The sequence below is a fragment of the Tursiops truncatus genome, chromosome 3 (genome assembly GCF_011762595.2).
Source record: "Tursiops truncatus isolate mTurTru1 chromosome 3, mTurTru1.mat.Y, whole genome shotgun sequence".
Classification (NCBI taxonomy): Eukaryota; Metazoa; Chordata; class Mammalia; order Artiodactyla; family Delphinidae; genus Tursiops; species Tursiops truncatus.
The window spans coordinates 38,292,155-38,310,850 of record NC_047036.1 but is presented as its reverse complement, the minus strand read 5'-3'; the positions used below and the strand labels follow the sequence as shown (position 1 = coordinate 38,310,850).

General features: G+C 36.8%; 1 protein-coding gene across 2 annotated transcripts in view; it reads right to left on the bottom strand.

Moving 5' to 3' along the window:
* Positions 1 to 18,696, bottom strand: part of PARP8 (poly(ADP-ribose) polymerase family member 8) — a 185,335-nt gene that overhangs the window by 75,189 nt on the left and 91,450 nt on the right. For both annotated transcript variants that reach the window (XM_019930053.3, XM_019930054.3), the window contains exons 4-6: positions 7,753 to 7,790; positions 987 to 1,076; positions 348 to 418 (exon numbers count right to left, since the gene is read on the bottom strand). In XM_019930053.3, coding sequence (XP_019785612.1) covers positions 348 to 418; positions 987 to 1,076; positions 7,753 to 7,790 — 199 coding nt within the window. The remainder of the gene's footprint in view (positions 1 to 347; positions 419 to 986; positions 1,077 to 7,752; positions 7,791 to 18,696) is intronic.

Sequence of the window (18,696 nt, the reverse complement as noted above, 5' to 3'; positions counted from 1 at the left end):
TTAATCTAAACATACAGTTTAGAATAACATACGGTTATTCTAAATATGTTACATAAGCGCTCTTCAATCAACTACATTATTTGACGAAAACACAGAGAACAAGTTAGGTTTTGTATGCACTTTATTTAGATTTAAACCAGATGTTCTTTCTATTACTTGAAAGGTAGCTAATTTTAGGCCACCATCTTTCCCATACATAAGTCCCTAAGCCAGGAGCGTGTACTTCATTCACTATATGCAATTTTAACCTAAATAATGATGATATTAACTACAAATACACAGTAAATTTCAAATATATCTATACTGTTTGAAGAAATATAATAAAACATAAAATGTAATTTACATACCTCCCCATTTTCCTTCTGTAATTTGGATTTTATGGATAAGCAACAGTTAATGTCATTTGTCTTTCTTAATTCTGAAAGTTATAATTAAAGAATCATTTTAGTTTTCAGTATACTATTTACCAAATATTTATAAGTTTCAGTATAAAAACACCCCATAGATGATTCTTTCTTTTGCAAGAGAAATTAAGGGATATTTTGAAATTATATTATGTTGGAGAATTATATTACATACAAACTATTCTGATTTTTCATTGCCCATAAAAATGTGCTCAAACTGAAGTGGCCACAGTACAAATTCCTTCAGTTCTCACTATATATTTCATGGGATCTACATTGCCTTCAGTATGTTTTTTAAATATTCAGTTTGTCTGGCAGTATCATTATGAATGAAAATATTTTCACAAAAGCAAATATCTGCATAAGGCATTTAAATGGGACTTTTTAAAAGTACTAATTTATGCATTTTTAAAATTGTTGAAAAACAAATTAATGACTTTAAATAGAAAATCTGTATGGAAAACCAGATTTATAGATGCCAAAGATAAATACTATATGGGTTAAAAGAAACCGAAAAACAAAGCTACCTATAATCAAGAAAATATTAACCTGGAATTTAAGAAAATAGTGTATTCCTATTACCTGTTGCTATTCGATGAAAAATGACTGGAATTGGCTCTGTAGTAACTAATACATCTTCATCATTTTCTGAACTTGACACATATGTATTATCTGCAAAAGAAATATAGACAACTAAAGGCATAGTAACTTGAAAAAGTACAACCTTCATTAAAAAAAATTAAGGTATAGCCACATCGCTTCCAACACTCATAAGGCACACACTACTGTTCTGATTAATCTCAGAAAAAAAATGAAGTGAATTGCAGGTTTATGTGCGAATTAATTGTAAATAGCTTCTTTAAAGATGTTTGCATCTCCTAGACAAATATGGACTTTGGATAGAGACTATCCAAACACATCTCTAACATCCCATGCAGTAATGGATCATTTGGACGCAACTGGTTGCCTCAACTCATTGAAGAGCATCCTTCCCAATATCGGTATCAAGTATATGGTAATATGACACACGACTGTTATTTTTTTTGCTCATTGATGGTTACAGGGCATCTGTGACACAGCTATTCAACAAATATTTAACCAATTTTTAAATAATGGTCCTATAATACACTCATCAATGATGTATAAAAAATGTAAATATATATATATAAAAAATAAAAGTCTAAAATAGACCTAACCAACAACAGAAGCCTGTATCAATTTCTGCTAGGAGAAATGAGTGTTCAGATGACTTACCGAACACATGATAAAAGATCTTGAGCCCAGTTTTCATAATATTGTGTCAGTACAATGAGAACATGATTTTTAACTGATAGATAGCTAAGTCATTACTTTATTTCCAAAGAAACATCTGTACTGTTTTTAGACCTTGAGTAGTGACAGTGATATGTATTCACAACGTAGTCACAAAAGACTCTCAAAGTCAAAGGCTTTAAGTTATTCAGGAATCTGAGAGGAGATGCGGGTGGATTAGACTTGAAACAAAACAGGTTTGCCCCATTATTTTGATTTGTCCTAATTACAAATTTTGCCTTATTTCCTTTTCAAGTAGCATCTAGGAGGGTGTGAGGATTTTTGTGTTTATCAGGTGAGACCCCGGATTAAGAAACAGATTTAATATAACTTTTTAATTACTGTCTCATCATATTAGGTGAGCCTTTGACTGCTTATCTGGGGTCAGTAAACTCATACCTTCAGGTGAGGATCAACAGCTGCTCTGTTAAAACAGAGTTTTTAAATTTCTTAGCCCTCATTCAGAGGGTTCAGTCCATTTTTAAACCTCTTAAACCCTCATTCAGAGCCTTACTGATTCATTGTGCATAGTTTGGTTTTCCCTATGTACAATGGATTCCTTGACGCAAATTTGAGAAGAAAAAGCAATGGAAGCAATGCTGACCACCAACTCGAAGGAAAGATCCAGAAAAATCTGGACAGTGGACTCCATATCATGGAATATCTCAGTGTCATGGAATGAGGAGGATTGTACTAAAGCATCAAGAGGCAAATAAATGAGAACTTTCTGTTTAAGAAAACAGGGAAATGAGTAACTCAATTTAAAGGACCAAATGGCTCACACAAAGTGTTGACACTGGAAGGCAGTGAGGTGTGATTCAAGACAATATAACTCAGTAAATAATTGTTGCATAACACCGAAAGACAGGATTAGGCATTCGACATATCATTTTCTAAGAGATTTTCTACCAGTCTGTAGTTTGATTAGTATTTAAGCATTAGAACACTTTTAATTTCTGCTTTTGGCTTAATTTACCCAAACCAAAATGTTTTCAGTTTGCATGACAGTATCCATTAAATAACCATTATGATACAATAGGCCAGATCACAGAGGTGTATTCAAGTCAAGAACAGAAATGTAAGAGCAGACAAAGCACTTCAAATCTAGACTCTGCTACCAATTAGCTGTTGATCCCTTTAACTCTAAGCCACTGTCTGCTTGGTTATAAAATGAAGAGGTTTGCTGATGATCTTTGAGGAGCGTCCCAGCTGTCTGAATTGATTCTATGTTTTCTTTTGTTGTTGTTTAACTAATTATTTCTAAATCTTCCTCAACCTATTCTGATATCTGTAATAATACGTTGTCTTTGTTTAGACATAGGAAAGTAGGACACAAAAGGATAAAGAATGCATTTAAGGTAACAGAATGAGCCAGTGACAGAACAGAATGCTTTCAAACTCAAATTCCTTCACGGGAAGAGTCTCCCACTTGAGTCTAAGGCTGGCAATTTCTTTTTCTGAAAGCTTCCGGGGACAGTTAGGTTCTTTAATGTGTATGTTTTGTAGAGAACCTGTAGATTCTTGTTAAAGGCTGTTAACAGTATGAATATTTTCTCTTCCCTTCCCTACCAGACTATGCAAGCATTACTGGAACTTCTGTGGACAAGGGAGAGGTGAGTAGAGAGCTACGGAAACGCATCTCTTAAATTACTGCTTTTATTCTATTTCTAATTTAAGCCAGCATTCCATTATTCATTACTATGTAACTTAATAGAAATAATTATAAATAATAACTATACTGGTTTTATAATACAATCTGCATATTTCCCCTACATATGATATTCCTGTCAACCACCAAGCCAATCAATTATTATCCCTATTTTAAAGGTGAGGAAACCAAGGCTCAGAAAAATTAATTCACCCAAATTATTTAAGTAACTAAAGTAATTACACATAGCGTAGTAAGTGGTAAAACTGTCTGAATCCAAACATCAATGCTTTGCTATGTTTTTTTATATCAGGATATTGTCACTCAACAATTGCAGTATCTTGTAAAACATGTAAGAGAAATGAGAGAATTCATACCCTCCAGTAGGTAAGCCTCCCAACTAAAGGTGGTAACTGATGAGAAAGAATTCTGCTGGTCACAACAGAGTCAATTATCTGTGATTTGTAATATACTTACCTTTAAAAAACAGAAAATTGTCTACAGTAGAAACTCCACAGGTAAACTAGAAGGCTGCTTTATTTCTTCATTTTATTTGAATAGCCAATATATCTTTAGTATTTCATTTATATACGTTATTATATGTACCTAAAACTGAAGACCCTCTCAATTTTAATTTTCACAAAAACAAACTATGAAATGAGTTCCAATAGATGGCACAGGTAACTTAATAGATTAAAACTATAAAATGGCAAATCTGCTAAGGAATAAATAGGATGGCATAATCCTGAATTTGGAGGATTATGCTAATACATGTTCATAGGGCAAAAAAAATTCCATACTGTATTTTCAAACTTAGATGATGAGATAAGCACTGAACCGTATTATCTAGAAAAAGTAGGAAAAAAATCCTAAGGAACATTAGCATCAGAAGGAATTAATAAAAGTACTATCAAGATTACTGCATTTAGAAATTAAAAGCAACATAAAAGAGAGCATTTGTTTGAAATAATTTTTAAAATAGACAAACTTTTTGGAAGAAAAAGCAAGGGGAGAAAAAGACAAGAATAAATATAAAATAACAGAAATGAGAAAGGAGAAATAACCACAGAGATGCAGAAGATTTTTAGACTTACAGACTGAATACTATTAAAAAAACTTTTTGCTGAAAAATTTGGACATTCCTCCAACATAGTGGGCTTTCAAGAAGAACACATGTTAAAAAATGACTAAGAAATAGAAACAAAGAACAGATTCATCAATCATGGCAGAAATATATGACAACTGCTCTAGAACCATCCCTAAAAAGATACCAGGCTCAGGGCTTCCCTGGTGGCGCAGTGGTGGAGCGTCCGCCTGCCGATGCAGGAGACACGGGTTCGTGCCCCGGTCCGGGAAGATCCCACATGCCGCAGAGCAGCTAGGCCCGTGAGCCATGGCCGCTGAGCCTGCGCGTCCGGAGCCTGTGCTCCGCAACGGGAGAGGCCACAACAGTGAGAGGCCCGCGTACGGCAAAAAAAAAAAAAAAAAGAAAAAAGATACAGGCTCAGATAGATTTGCTAGCAAGTTCTATCAAATGCCAAAGAACAGTTTAATTCCGTCATCAATTTGAAGTATTTAGTAACAGAGTACATGACAAAGTACACGTAGTTCTTATAGAGCAGCCTTAAGATATCTGCTAATATATCTTGTCACCTTCTATTCAAAGGAGAAAACATACACGATACCTCATTAGATGCCAAACAAGAATTCGATAAAGACTTAATACTCATTCTCAAAAAAAAAAAAAGCTTAGTAAATGAGAAAAGCAATGATACTTGCTCTTCTGAAAGCTACTAGAAGCAAGCTCACTAATTTTGAGAAAAGGAACAAAGCTGCCAATTTTCCTATCTATTATTAAAAGTCATTCTGGAAGTTCTAGCCAGTGCAAGAGGAGAAAAAAATACAGGTATGAATACTGGAAAGGAAGAGCAAACATATCATTTTTATATAATATTATCTATATAAGAAATCAAGCATATTAACTGAACTCCTAGTACAAATAACTATGGATTAAAATTTAATAATGGGGAAAATATTATCATAGCAGTATTCACTTTGAAGAACGCTCCATAAAAATACTACTACTACTTCTTCCGCAGAAGTGAGAGGAATCAGAACTGAATTATAGACTTGGTTACCACCAAACTACACATCCTTGGGGAATAGTTAACTTCCCTCAGCACACTTCTTCAAGTATAGAATGTCATGATAGCACTTGTTCTTTCTATACACAAACTGGTATTTAGAATCCATTCAATCATGCATAAGAAAATACTTGGCATCAACCAATTCAAAATTCTATCCCCAAATGCACTAATCTCTCTCTCCATCTCTGTGTTTTATTTACACTTCTTTTTTATAAATTAAATTATATTGCCAGTTCACTATGAACTTGCTTCGTGATGTAAACTCAATTTTTAAAAGCACCAATGATAACCAATACTTTATGTTTTAATTTCAATTTTTGTATACTGTAGTTCCAGTGGGGCTCCCGTGTGGCGAGAGAAACCAGAGTAATACTTCTTGACCACAAGAGGGAGCTAAACATTTGGTTCACTTGGTTTATTAAAGGCATCTACCATATTTCTTGCGCTACAGAATAATTCACTTACTGTCTTCAGGGGGCTTTCATTTGTGGCATTATTTCTATCACCCTGACTTAAATGTCCTGCATCTCTCTTGGCTGACATCTCTAGGAGCTGCCTCAGATGAGAAGCATAATAATCATAATATTTACAATAAATAGTGGGGCTTTTATTTTCCTAATATATTTAAGCAAAATTCAGCATCAAAAACATACTATATCATAATAAGGGAGAGGGCTGATTGCAAAACCAGCTAAGAAATTTTTTTTCTTTACACATCTCATGTCTTGGTTCTTCCAATAATATCTGCCTAGAATACTTTTTATACTATTAAAAATAGGCATATTTTTAATAATGAATAACTCTCCTTGTAAAATTGCACCATAGTTTTATAGAATGTTATGCTTAAAACATATGGAGATCATAGCAAAACAACTGTAAGGGAACTTATGATATGTGAAAATTATTTTAAAATGTAACATTTGATCTTACAAAAAGGTTAAATGCATAATGCAAATTGCCACTGGAAATACTTTGCTTAAAGGCTAAAAAAATATATTACAATATCCTCATACCACATTATTAACTAATTATTTTTTAAAAAATACTCAAAGTATACGTAATCAAAGTTACTTATAGCAATCTACTCATTTTATACAGAAAATTATGATCCCAGTCATGCACAGTAAGTGAATAAAATGGCTAGATTTGGATAGGAATTGGAATTGTGATTTCAATTTATGACCCTGAGAGATCAGAACAGTTAGTGTGGTAACCATCAGATTTTATTAAGTAAGAATGCTGGAGTAAAAAATATATATATGAAACATAGGCAGTTAAAATTTGCTAATCTTTGCCACAGAATATGATAAAAAAATAGATTCTTGCATTATACTTTTTTCTTTGGGGTAAACTAATCAAGTCATATTTGATCTACACTAAGTCTACAGTGCTCGTGCTCTTACTCAAGATAAAATTACAGACATCATTAGTGAGAAAAACACTAAAGATAAAGTCCAAATTATCATGACTTAAATATTGGCATACACATCCTGGGCTCTGGTGAGATTACAGTGAGTCTAGAAAGTAAGACTGAACATGGCCTAGAAGAAAGATACTGGTTTGATCAATAGAAAAATAGATCTGTAGTGACCTTATATTCAGTTTTCTATGGACAAATGTGTGTGGATCTAGTAATCTATTTCAGGACACACGGTGAGGACAGCTGTGCATATGCAAGAAGCCTAGTACAGTCTAGCAGGATGGTCCACGGGCTCTGGACTATTGGGTTCAAATTGCAGTTCTTCCTCTTACTAGTACTGTCATCATTCATCTGTAAAATGAGGATATTATAGTAACAACCTCAGAGAGTTGTTGTGAGATGTGTTCAACTGTATATAAATTTAGAGAAATTAAGAAAGGCCTATTATTTTCAAATATTACTATTATTTTTAGCTACTATTTTAGCTGTTACTCCTACCCATTATTTTTAGAGTATGAAAGCCAACAACTAAACCAGTTTAGAGAATCTTCATTTTAATTGTAATGAGGTAAATATACAGGATGAAGCTATCATATTGACTCAAGGAAAGTAGTTTCACGGGAGAACTATTTTGATTCTGTACTGTGTCTCAGGGTGAGACATGTAACTCACAGGCAATCAACAGAATTCTTTTATATTGTCTTTCCCTGCCAACCCTTCACCCCTAGATATATTTATATACATTTTACATCTCCAGAAGAAAAAACTATTCAAAGAATCATGGCATGAATATTTGTAATAAAAAGAAAAAGAAAAACATACCTGGGTAATCTTCAGATACATGTACTGAATAGGATACACTGTTAAAACAGGAAAAAAAAAAAGAGAGAGAGAGAAAAGAAAGGCTCAAGTTACTGCTAAGGCAAACATGCTTTTACACAATGACAACCAACCCCGTGTTACCCATTACTTTATATAGATAAAAGTATAGATACCAAAATGGATTAGAAAACGTCTTTGATATTTGACACAGGAAACTTACAGATTTTTAAGATATATGACATAGTAATATATATCTTTTGTGATACTTTTTTTAGTATAGCTAGGTCTTTTATCTCAGCAATGTCTAACATTCAGTAATTTATGATCATGTGCATTGTCTGCTCAGGTTTTATCAAATCATCTTTTCTTACCAGAAGAGAAGTATTTCTCCTGTTTAGTATGGCACTCAAGAATTTAAACATTTATAAATTTAAACATTTATTTTTAATATTGCTTCCTCACAATATGCTGTGCTTTTGAAACACTTCCTTTTCTTCAAAGAACTAACAAAATTATGACAGTGTAACTAATAGCTATTCATCAGCCGATCTTTCATCATTACTATATATAATAAATAAACTACCTCCTGTTCTCAGAAGGATTGAGTTGTTTCAAAAATCATTTTTAACAACTCCTTTTTCAGTTAACTCCACTGTCTCTATGTACCTATCTCATAGGACATATGGGGATTTGTCATACTTTGTTTACTCTCCTCTCTGTGTCAAGTAGATTGCAAGTCTCCTGAGGTTACGGTCCATGTCTATTTGTATTTTCAGCACAATTACCTATGGTAAACACATGAGCATGACGCACAGCACATATTCAATATTAGCTTTTTGGATGGGTCAGTGGAGCTGCCACCTGTCACAGAGAAGTCAAACTTGAGTTCGAGTTCAGCCAAAGTAACTGCCCGTTAAGACCAAAAAAATATCAATTCTCTTTGAAGAAACGTACAGAATACAGAGCCTATGTAACGTATCATTCACAAAGTGAAAACAGTCCAAATTACTTGACATGAACAAACAGGAACCTTGAACCAACATTCGAGAGAAAATTTAACCCAAGTGTTGGGATTAGCCCTCAATGATGTTAAAACAGTTAATAAGTATGGTTAAGGATGTAAAGGAAAATCCAATCTCAAGAAGAAACAAACAAAGACATCATCAGGGTCTTGTGGGACACTAGCAAAACAGCAAATATTTTATATAATTAGAGTTTTAGAAGGTGAAAAGAGAGAGAATAATGCAGGGGAAAACAAGCTGAAAATCTCCTAATTTGGGTGAACGACATAGATGTATAGATTGAAGAAGCTCAGAAAATCCCAAACGGGATAGTGCAAAGAAAATTAATTCTAGGTACACATAGTCAAACTGCTGAAAACCAAATATAAAGAAAAAAAAATTTAAAGAAGAGAAAAAAATGGCACATTACATATAGGGAAACAAGAATCAGTGTTAAGTTTTCGTAAGAAACTATGGAGGACACAGGACAGTTGAACAGTAAAGAGCTGGGGCGGGAGGGGACCAGGGGGGTAAACAAACAACTATGAAACCAGAATTCTTTATCCAAGCTATATATCTGTCAAGAATGAAGGCAAATAAAGAAGCTTTCAGATACGAGGAAATTGTGGAAACATGTCCCAGCAGACCTAAAGTACAAGAAATCCCAAATGAAGTTCTTCAAGCTGAATGATATCAGAAATTCAAATACCCAGAAGGAATGAAGAGCACCAAAAATTGTAAACATAAAAGACTATTTTTCTCTTAATGTTTTTAAAATATACATAGCTGTTTAAAGTAAAAATTCTAACACTTCATAGTGTGATTTATAACATATGTAAATGTAGTACACATGACAGTTACAGCATAATGTCGGGGAGGGGTTAAACGGTCACATACAGTTTCAAGGTCCTTAATCTTATGGGAAATGGTATAATATTAACCCTAAATAATAACTCTAAGAAAACTTCGAATATATACTGTAATTCCTAAAGCAAGCACAAAATAAGATTAAAAACAATAATAAATTAAATGGAATTCTAAAAGCATTTTGGAACCTTTAATCCAAAAGAAAGCAGGAACAGAGGAACAAAAAACAAGGGACAAATAGAAAACAAAATAATAAATGGTGCCTGAATCCTACCATAGCAAGAATTGCCTTAAATGCTAATGGACTAATAAACACATTGAATAAAAGGCAAAGGTGGACAGATGGATTAAAAAAAGCTAGATCCAACTCTATGCTGTCTTTAAGAGATCCACATTAAATAAAAAGACACAGGTAGTTTGAAAATTTTTAAATGGAAAAGATATACCATGCAAAGGTAAGCATAAGAAGACTGAAGTGTTTAACAAAGACCTCAAGACAAAGATACAAAGAGATCATTCATAATATAAACGGGTCAATTCATCAGGATGAAGGCACAATAATCATGAATGTGCATATGTACCTAACAACACAGCTTCAAAAACCATGAGACAAAACCTGACAGAATTAAAGAGAATAACAGACAACTCCACAGTCATAGTATGAGAAACTGACAGAACCAACCCCCCCCCCCCCAAAAACTCATTAAAGACACAGATGATCTAAACTAGATTTTCACTGAAAACTACAACCACAAAAGATATTCAAAAGAATATCTTTTTCTTTTCAGGTACACATGGATGCAATACTCACCAAGATAAATCATACACTGGTCTGTAAAACTAGTCTTAATAAATTTGAATGGATGGATGATCAGGATTCAGTAGTTTATATCCTGGGTTTCCTGGCTCATCTTGTCCTATGACACTAAGTCATAAGTCCTCAAGAAGCCACTGCCTTCTAGAATTTGTGACTGGGCTTTGTGACTGTGGCCACAGGCGATGCAACCCTCCCAGGCAAGCCCAAGTCTCCAGACTCCACCCGCCAAATCCCTGGCATGTTGCTTAGTCCTTGGAAAGAGATTAGGCAGAGACAAGAAAGACTAAATAAAGAAAAGAGTAGGAAAGAAAGATGGTTAGTAATGAGACCAAGTGCTGATATACTGTTCTTTCATAAAGCATATTTAATTGCTCAATTAATTCAAGAAGCATTTCTTGGTAACCTGGTAGAAGCCAAACACTGTGTTAATGCCAAATAAGATTTAGGTAGGAAAAAAATCAGGAGATAACTGAACGATTAATTCAGAGGGAAGCAAAGAATATGAAACACAATGAATATGCTAGACAAAGGAACTTGAATATTTTAAAGCACAACAGTCCTTTCTTTCTTAATAATTATAGATTCACACGAAGTTACACGGACAGTGCAGCGAGGTCTCACGGATCTTCACCAAGTTTCCCCCACTGATTATATCTTCTCTTCCTACAGCACAACATCAAAAGCAGGAAATCAACATTAGTGTAAAATCTGGGTGCAGTTCTATCTATGTCATTTGTTCACATTTGCTTCGTGTGCCTATCACTCGGAGAGTGATACAGAAATCCAGATACAGAACTATCTGATCCAGATACAGAACTATCTGATCACTCGGAGAGTGTTCCCTCATGCTGCCGTCTTCAGGGTCAAGGCTGTCTCCCTTCACCCCAGCATTCCTAAACCCAGACAGCCACTAATTAATTCTCCACCTCTGTAATTCTGTCATTTCAAGAGTATTATATAAGTGAAATCAGACTGTGAAGCATAATAGAAGTTTAAGACAAAATAAGTGTCTTGAAAAAATTACTGTGATTGGAAACATTTAGGATAGACTGAAGAGGAGAGACATTGAATTTAGTAATAAAATAATGAGCAAATATCAGTGAGGAGGTGCCTATTGGAAAGGAGAAGGAAGAACAAATGGCAGATGTTGAACCCCAGCCAAGAGCCCAGCTTTGGGCCCTGAATCAAATGCCAAAACTTAGAAGATAAAATAACCAGGCCAGTGGAGCCTCAGACAAGCTGGGGGAAATATACACCATGATCCCGTGTGAATTTCTTTCCCCACAATTCATTCCCTTCTACAATGGAACTGTACTTGCAGAAATGAAATCACTGATGATCAAGGCAACCCTTTATCTGGCAGTACTATGTGACAGAACCTGGGACCTTGCCAGAGATTATACTCAGTACTAAATTGGGTTAATTCTCAATAGCTTACCATCTCAACCAACAGCACTTGGTTTCATTTTTCATCCGAATCAATGTTTAAATCCAAAGTGAAGGCTTAATACATTCCCATGTCTAACTCCAATTAGGAAGACTGCTGTGATTAGGGCCAAACAAACAGGATCAAATTCCAGCTTTGAGCTGGGTGGCATAAGAAAAGTCATTTTCTATACACTCAGCTTCCATCCCTTTTCAGTAAAATGGGGGAATCCAGACCTACCTTACAAGCCTGCTGTGATGATTTAATGGCTTAACAGCTGTAAAGTCCCCAGGACAACGCCAGACACACAGCGGCAGGTGCCAAGTAATTTTAGTCAGCTTCCAGTACAAGCAACGAAAATTTACAGAAGTGAAATTTTACATGACTGAATGTTCTCTGGGGAACTCGATTTGCTCAAAATCACAATATATTACATTTTTCAGAGACCAAAGCTAACATGGATGATTTTATTTTATGATTGTATTATCCTCATGATATTAAGAGACATTCCCATGTTCATGATCACACCTAATTTTTCAAATACAAAATAGAAAACAAAAGCCCTACAAAGTAATGCATCAGCCCCTGTGATATATAGCATCTCCTTGGTGTACACCAGAAGGAATATCACCAGAGCTGTAAAATCCAATTCAGTTTCACTAACAGAGTCCTTAGGGAAACAATCTAGTATCAACAGAAGCAGACATGCATGATTAAACTAAAGGACCTAAAAGGTAGGACCAAAAAGAGAGCAAAGGACCAAGCTTAAATAGATAGGAGAGTAAGGGTAGCATATGCTGTACATAATAAATACTAAAGCAGGCAAAAATACTGAGAAGTCAAAGTGAAAGAGGGTGAACATGAGAAGGACGAAAAACCTGGAGCAAACTCTAAAATTCTGATTAAAAAACAAAAATGCCTTCAGATATTTGGAATTCGCTGAATTACAATTACATTGAGGTGCTTTGCCAGAGAAATTAAGGTCCGTCTATGTGTGTTTGGCGTATACTGTATACACCGCACAGTACTAGGTTCTTAATATCACAAGTTTAAAACTAGAATCTGTAAGTTATTTCATAACCTCAATAACTTTTTAGATAAAATGGTTGCTTCCACCTCTTATTCCTCTGAAAGCATCTATCCCAGTTAAAGATACCTCCCGATAGCCAAGAGCCTCTGGAGAAGTTCCTGGGAGAGCCCTTAGATGTTCAGTATCTGCCTAATCTTGTGTTTGTTTATATATTTTTTTAAAATCACGCATAAGGTCATTAAAATCATTCATAAGGTCATTCTTGTATCAATTCACCATCTGCTCCATTACCATCCTCTTCCTTTTGAAATGTCTGCAGAGAGCTGAAAGTAGATAGAGTTGAGATCTAGTTCTCAAGCTCGCAGATCTAAGGAAATTCTTTAAGAACAGGAAGGAGCTAAAGGAAGATGGCAGTTTTAACACAACAGAGAAGGGAACTCAGACTTGAAAGAGTTTTAGACCAAGAACACCTGTCAGTGGTACTGAATTCAATAAATGTATTCTACAAGTGGGCCCCCAAATGCTGTGACTTTCTGCCATCTCTAACTCAAAACTCCCAGATCCTGAACTCATACTTCACCCAGGGGCTTTGACAGAGCAAGAAAAAAACAGTATTTTATTGAGTAATACCTTTTACCTTATCCTCTAAAATCTAAAGCAATTTCTTCGATAAACCAAATCTTTTCCTACCTTTTCTCTCCCAGTTAGATCACTTTTAGAATTTACATGAGAGAAAGCAAAATGCAGAAACTAACACAAAATTGCAGGTAATGGCAAGCAGTCCTCCACCCTCCTTGCATCCAGAAAGAAGGAAATGTCTGTCTTTTTATCTAAGACTAATATCATCTCGATTTATAGATCCCATAAACCCACACTCCATTCGGTACCTTTTTCTATTAATTTAATCTAACAATGCCACCATTTGAAATTAATCAAAAATGTGCTATTATGCAAATGAGAGAAGATTTGTCCACAAAGATATTAATGGTAGCACTATTTAAAATGAAAAAGTGCCCCCCAAAACCAAGAGTGCCAATAATAGGATTATACAAACTATTATATACACACAATGTGATGCTAGGCAACTGTGAAAAAGTAATGGTGTAAAGTAATATGTAATGAAAGAGATAACTGGGCTTCTCTGCTGGCACAGTGGTTAAGAATCCTCCTGCCAATTCAGGGGACACGGGTTCGAGCTCTGGTCCGGGAAGATCCCACATGCCTCGGAGCAACTAAGTCCGTGTGCCACAAATACTGAGCCTGCACTCTAGAGCCCGCGAGCCACAACTCCTGAGCCCACGTGCCACAACTACTGAAGCCCGCGCACCTAGCGCTTGTGCTCCGCAACAAGGGAATCCACCGCAAGGAGAAGCCTGTGCACCACAACGAAGAGTAGCCCCCGCTCGCCGCAACTAGAGAAAGCCCACGGGCAGCAACAAAGACCCAACACAGCCAAAAATAAATAAATAAATAAAATAAATTTATAAAAAAAAAAAGAAAGAGGTAAGTGTTTCTACTACAATAAGGTACATACAAAAATGTAGACTGCTGTAACATTTTCATTTAAAATGTGTAAATGCATATCTACTACAAACATATACAGATAGAAACATGGCTTGAAAAATAATGACAAACTTCAACAGTTGCTATCTTTTGGTTATTGGATGAAAGGGAACTCTATTCTTTGTTTATATCTGTATTGTTTCAATCCTTATAATAAATGTGAACTGTGTAAAAAGTAAAAAAGCTAGTAATGTTTAAGCTCTCCCTTTACCTTGTAGCCTTTTTTATCACCATACTTTTCTTCTGAAAGTTAAGTTTTTACAAAGAATAATCTCACCTGTTCTCACTAGCCACGCACTTTACATGCACATTACAATCCGGCTTCCACGCCTGGTACTACTACTCCCGCAAAATTCTGCTTCTTCAGGTCACCACTGACCTTTTTTATTTTTCTAGTTCCTTTCTTACACAAGTTCTCAGATGCATTTAATAACAACGAAGATGTCATGAAACCCTCCTTCCTTGGTTCCTGAACTCCCCCTCTCCCAGGGTCCCGCTTGCTTTTGATGTCTTCTTAATCTCTTTCAATATTTCACGTTTCATGTTGTTTTCATATTTCAATGCTTTCCAGCCATGCTGACTGCTCTATTTTTTCACATGAGTAATCTCAACTATATCCATAAGTGTCTCCAACCGGCTATAAGCAGAAGACTCAAAAATTCCCTATCTCTAAATCAAGCAGGCAGCTTCTTCTTTTTCCTCACATTTCCCATAGCATATTCTGAAAGCATATTAAACCCAACACATACAAAACAAAACTCATAGCCTTCTTTACGTTAATTTTCAACTCAGCAAATTAAATACCAAGAAACTTGGTAAAAATAAGAGCAGCGGCTGCTCTTAGGAGCTAGGGATCAACTTACCACTTGACCACTCAGGGCACAAGCCCCTTGGCCACTTTCTGGAGCAGGGAAATTCTGATATGGTAGATCTAAAGTGGAACCTGGGAGTGTGCATCTCTAAAAAGCACCCCAAGCGATACCGATGAAGGTAAGCTCTGGATCTTGTTTTCAAAAACATATAAATACTGATCCTGTGGAATAAAATTCTAACTCTTTAGCATGTCTCCCAAGGCTCTTCACGATCTGACCTTTAAGCACCTGACCAGCCAAAACCCTGATAAATACCCACAGACCTTAACTTCCAACCATTTCAGGTTCTACCATTCCCGAAACAGGTCAGCGTTTTCACACAAAGGAACGTGGTGGCGTCAAACTGTTGGGCTTGGAAGCTGGCTCTGCCATTATTAACTGTGCGACCGAGGGCTAGATAACTAACTGCTCTCTGCCTCAGTTTCCTCATCTGTAGTACCTATCTTTTGGGGCTGTTGTTAGGAGTAAACAAGTGAATACAGGTAAAGCACTGAGAAGAAAAAAACTGACACCAAAGTAGTCAATAAACATTAGCTGCTTCATTAATAATATTATTAATTGACTATTACTTCTGCACGTAGACTTACTTTCCTAGAACACACGCCCCTCCACCCTCAAGATTCAGTGTGAAGAACAACTTCCCATGAAACTTCAATAACCCAGGTAGACTTGGGTTTTCTTTCCTTCATGTCCCACTTCACCTTGACCTTAACTGTCCTTAGACTGAAGGTACAGACCAAACATTTTCATCTTCAAATTCCCAGGGCTCTGACAGAGTAACTTATCAATAAAATAATTTCTGAATAAATGAACAGATCATATCTTTTTCCTAAATTACCTGAAGATATACCATGACAGTCCTGGGCAGAATACCTACCAAGTACTAGGCAAGTGCTCAAATATTTGATAAAAATCAGCAAATGCAGGTACCCAGCAGTTCTCCCTGTGGGTACACACCACTGTTCATGTGAGTGTCAGGCCCTTTCATCACATTCTCTTCACAGGCTTTTTGTGATATACAGAAGTAGAAGTGGTTCTGAACACCCAGGTCATGTGTGTTCTCTGTCTTTTTCATTTTCAAATCAACATAATGAGGATGATACTTGAATTACTACCAGACCTGATAGCATGAGCTGAAATTCACCGACACGATATAGAGGAAGATCTCTGAGATGCTCTAAAAAATGGAAGCACCAGTTATTTTCACAAAAAATAGACATGTTAGCATTTCAAACTGATCAGTAGTTTAATTAATTTACTTGTAGGAGAGCAGTACACATGGAAGTCTTTATTTAATCTACTCCTATCCTGAAAGTATAGAAGAAAGAATGTCAGTTCTCCTGGACAGAAGAGGCAGTGGTATGCAAAATGTTTGAGCAGGAATTTGTTGCAACATCATATATTCCATGCAAGGAATAAGCATGATTTACTCAAGGCCTCCAGTGAAAAGCCTGCGAATATATCTGCCTCCCTTCCTCTGTTCCTCTCAACATGAAGACAAGAGCAGGAAGCTCTCACTCCAGAACAGAAGGCTCATCTTTCCCACCAAGGAAATAAATTGTTTTTTTGTTTTTTTCTTGCGGTATGCAGGTCTCTCACTGTTGTGGCCTCTCCCGTTGCGGAGCACAGGCTCCGGACGCGCAGGCTTAGCGGCCATGGCTCACGGGCCCAGCCGCTCCGCGGCATGTGGGATCCTCCCAGACCGGGGCACGAACCCGTGTTCCCTGCATCGGCAGGCAGACTCTCAACCACTGCGCCACCAGGGAAGCCCGGAAATAAATTGTTGATACAATGCAATTTATACCACCCCTGACAAAGGTAAAGGATGAAGACGCTTGCCCAATAAATACTGTTTCTCAATAATATACGTGTTCCCATTTTCAAAGTTTATTTTGATAATTTTTAAAGTTATACTTGCCGCGCGTGAAGTAATAGAATCAAAAGCCATGGTGTTCTTTTGTTTGATTTTAGGGAAGTGGCTGAGTCAGCAACTTTCTATGCTTAAATGTTACACTATAGCTCGAATGTTTAGACTTCTAAGTAAACCATCTTCTCAACAAGGATGAACTCTAAAAACCTCAGCCCAACTTTAATTAGTAACCTAGATGCATGCTTTATTTATGGTATTAATATACCATATGGTATGAGCAAAATCATTCTTTTATACTGACTTAGTCGAATGCAAAAGCCAACAGTATATTTAAACAAAGTTCTGCTTCTCTCTCTTTCTTTAATCATAACCAGAAATAAGAGGAGGTCACAAGCGCAACTCCAACAGGACATGAATAGTGGACAACATGCCAGGTCACCTCCATTAAGTTAATTATATATAAATATTACCTGAAACCTACATTAAATTTATAGATATATAAATATGTATAATATATATGTAATTTCCATATTTCTTCCCTCTAAGTTTAATGTCTGGAGTTTTCTGCACAGTTTGCAACTATAACTAATTCAGTACTCTTTTGGTAAATATTCACTAAAATGTAGAGGCCTTTGCCTTCACCATTTTACATCTAAGTTCAAGTTATAAGTGGTTATAAAAAGTCTAAAGCTACTACAAATGATTTGCACAGCACGTCAAGGCTGAAATGCCGGATATGATGGAACAATTCTGTAACTGAAGTAAGGGCTTTGTAGAGGCAAGAAAACATGTATTAAGAAAACATTATAGTTTCCGGGAAGATGGCGGAAGAGTAAAACGCGGAGATCACCTTCCTCCCCACAGATACACCAGAAATACATCTACGCGTGGAACAACTCCTACGGAGCACCTACTGAACGCTGGCAGAAGACCTCAGACCTCCCAAAAGGCAAGGAACCCCCCACGTACCTGGTTAGGGCAAAAGAAAAAACTAAACAGAGACAAAAGGATAGGGACGGGTCCTGCACCAGCGGGAGAGAGCTGTGAAGGAGGAAAAGTGTCCACACACTAGGAAGCCCCTTCGCGGGTGGAGACGTCGGGAGGCGGAGTGGGGGAGCTTGGGAGCCGCGGAGGAGAGCACAGCAGCAGGGGTGCGGAGGGCAAAGCGGACAGACTCCAGCGCAGAGGATCGCGCCGACCGGAACTCGCCAGCCGAGAGGCTTGTCTGCTCGCCCGCCAGAGAGGCTTGTCTGCTCGCCCGCCGGGGCGGGCGGGACTGGGAGCTGAGGCTCCGGCTTTTGTCGGCGCGCCGGGAGAGGACTGGGGTTGGCGACGTGAACACAGCCTGCAGGGCGTTAGTGCACCGCGAGAGAGTCCGGGGGAAAGTCTGGACCTGCCGAAGAGGCAAGAGACTTTTACGTCCCTCTTTGTTTCCTGGTGCACGAGGAGAGGGGATTAAGAACGCTGCTTGAGAGAGCTCCAGGGACGGGCGCTAGCC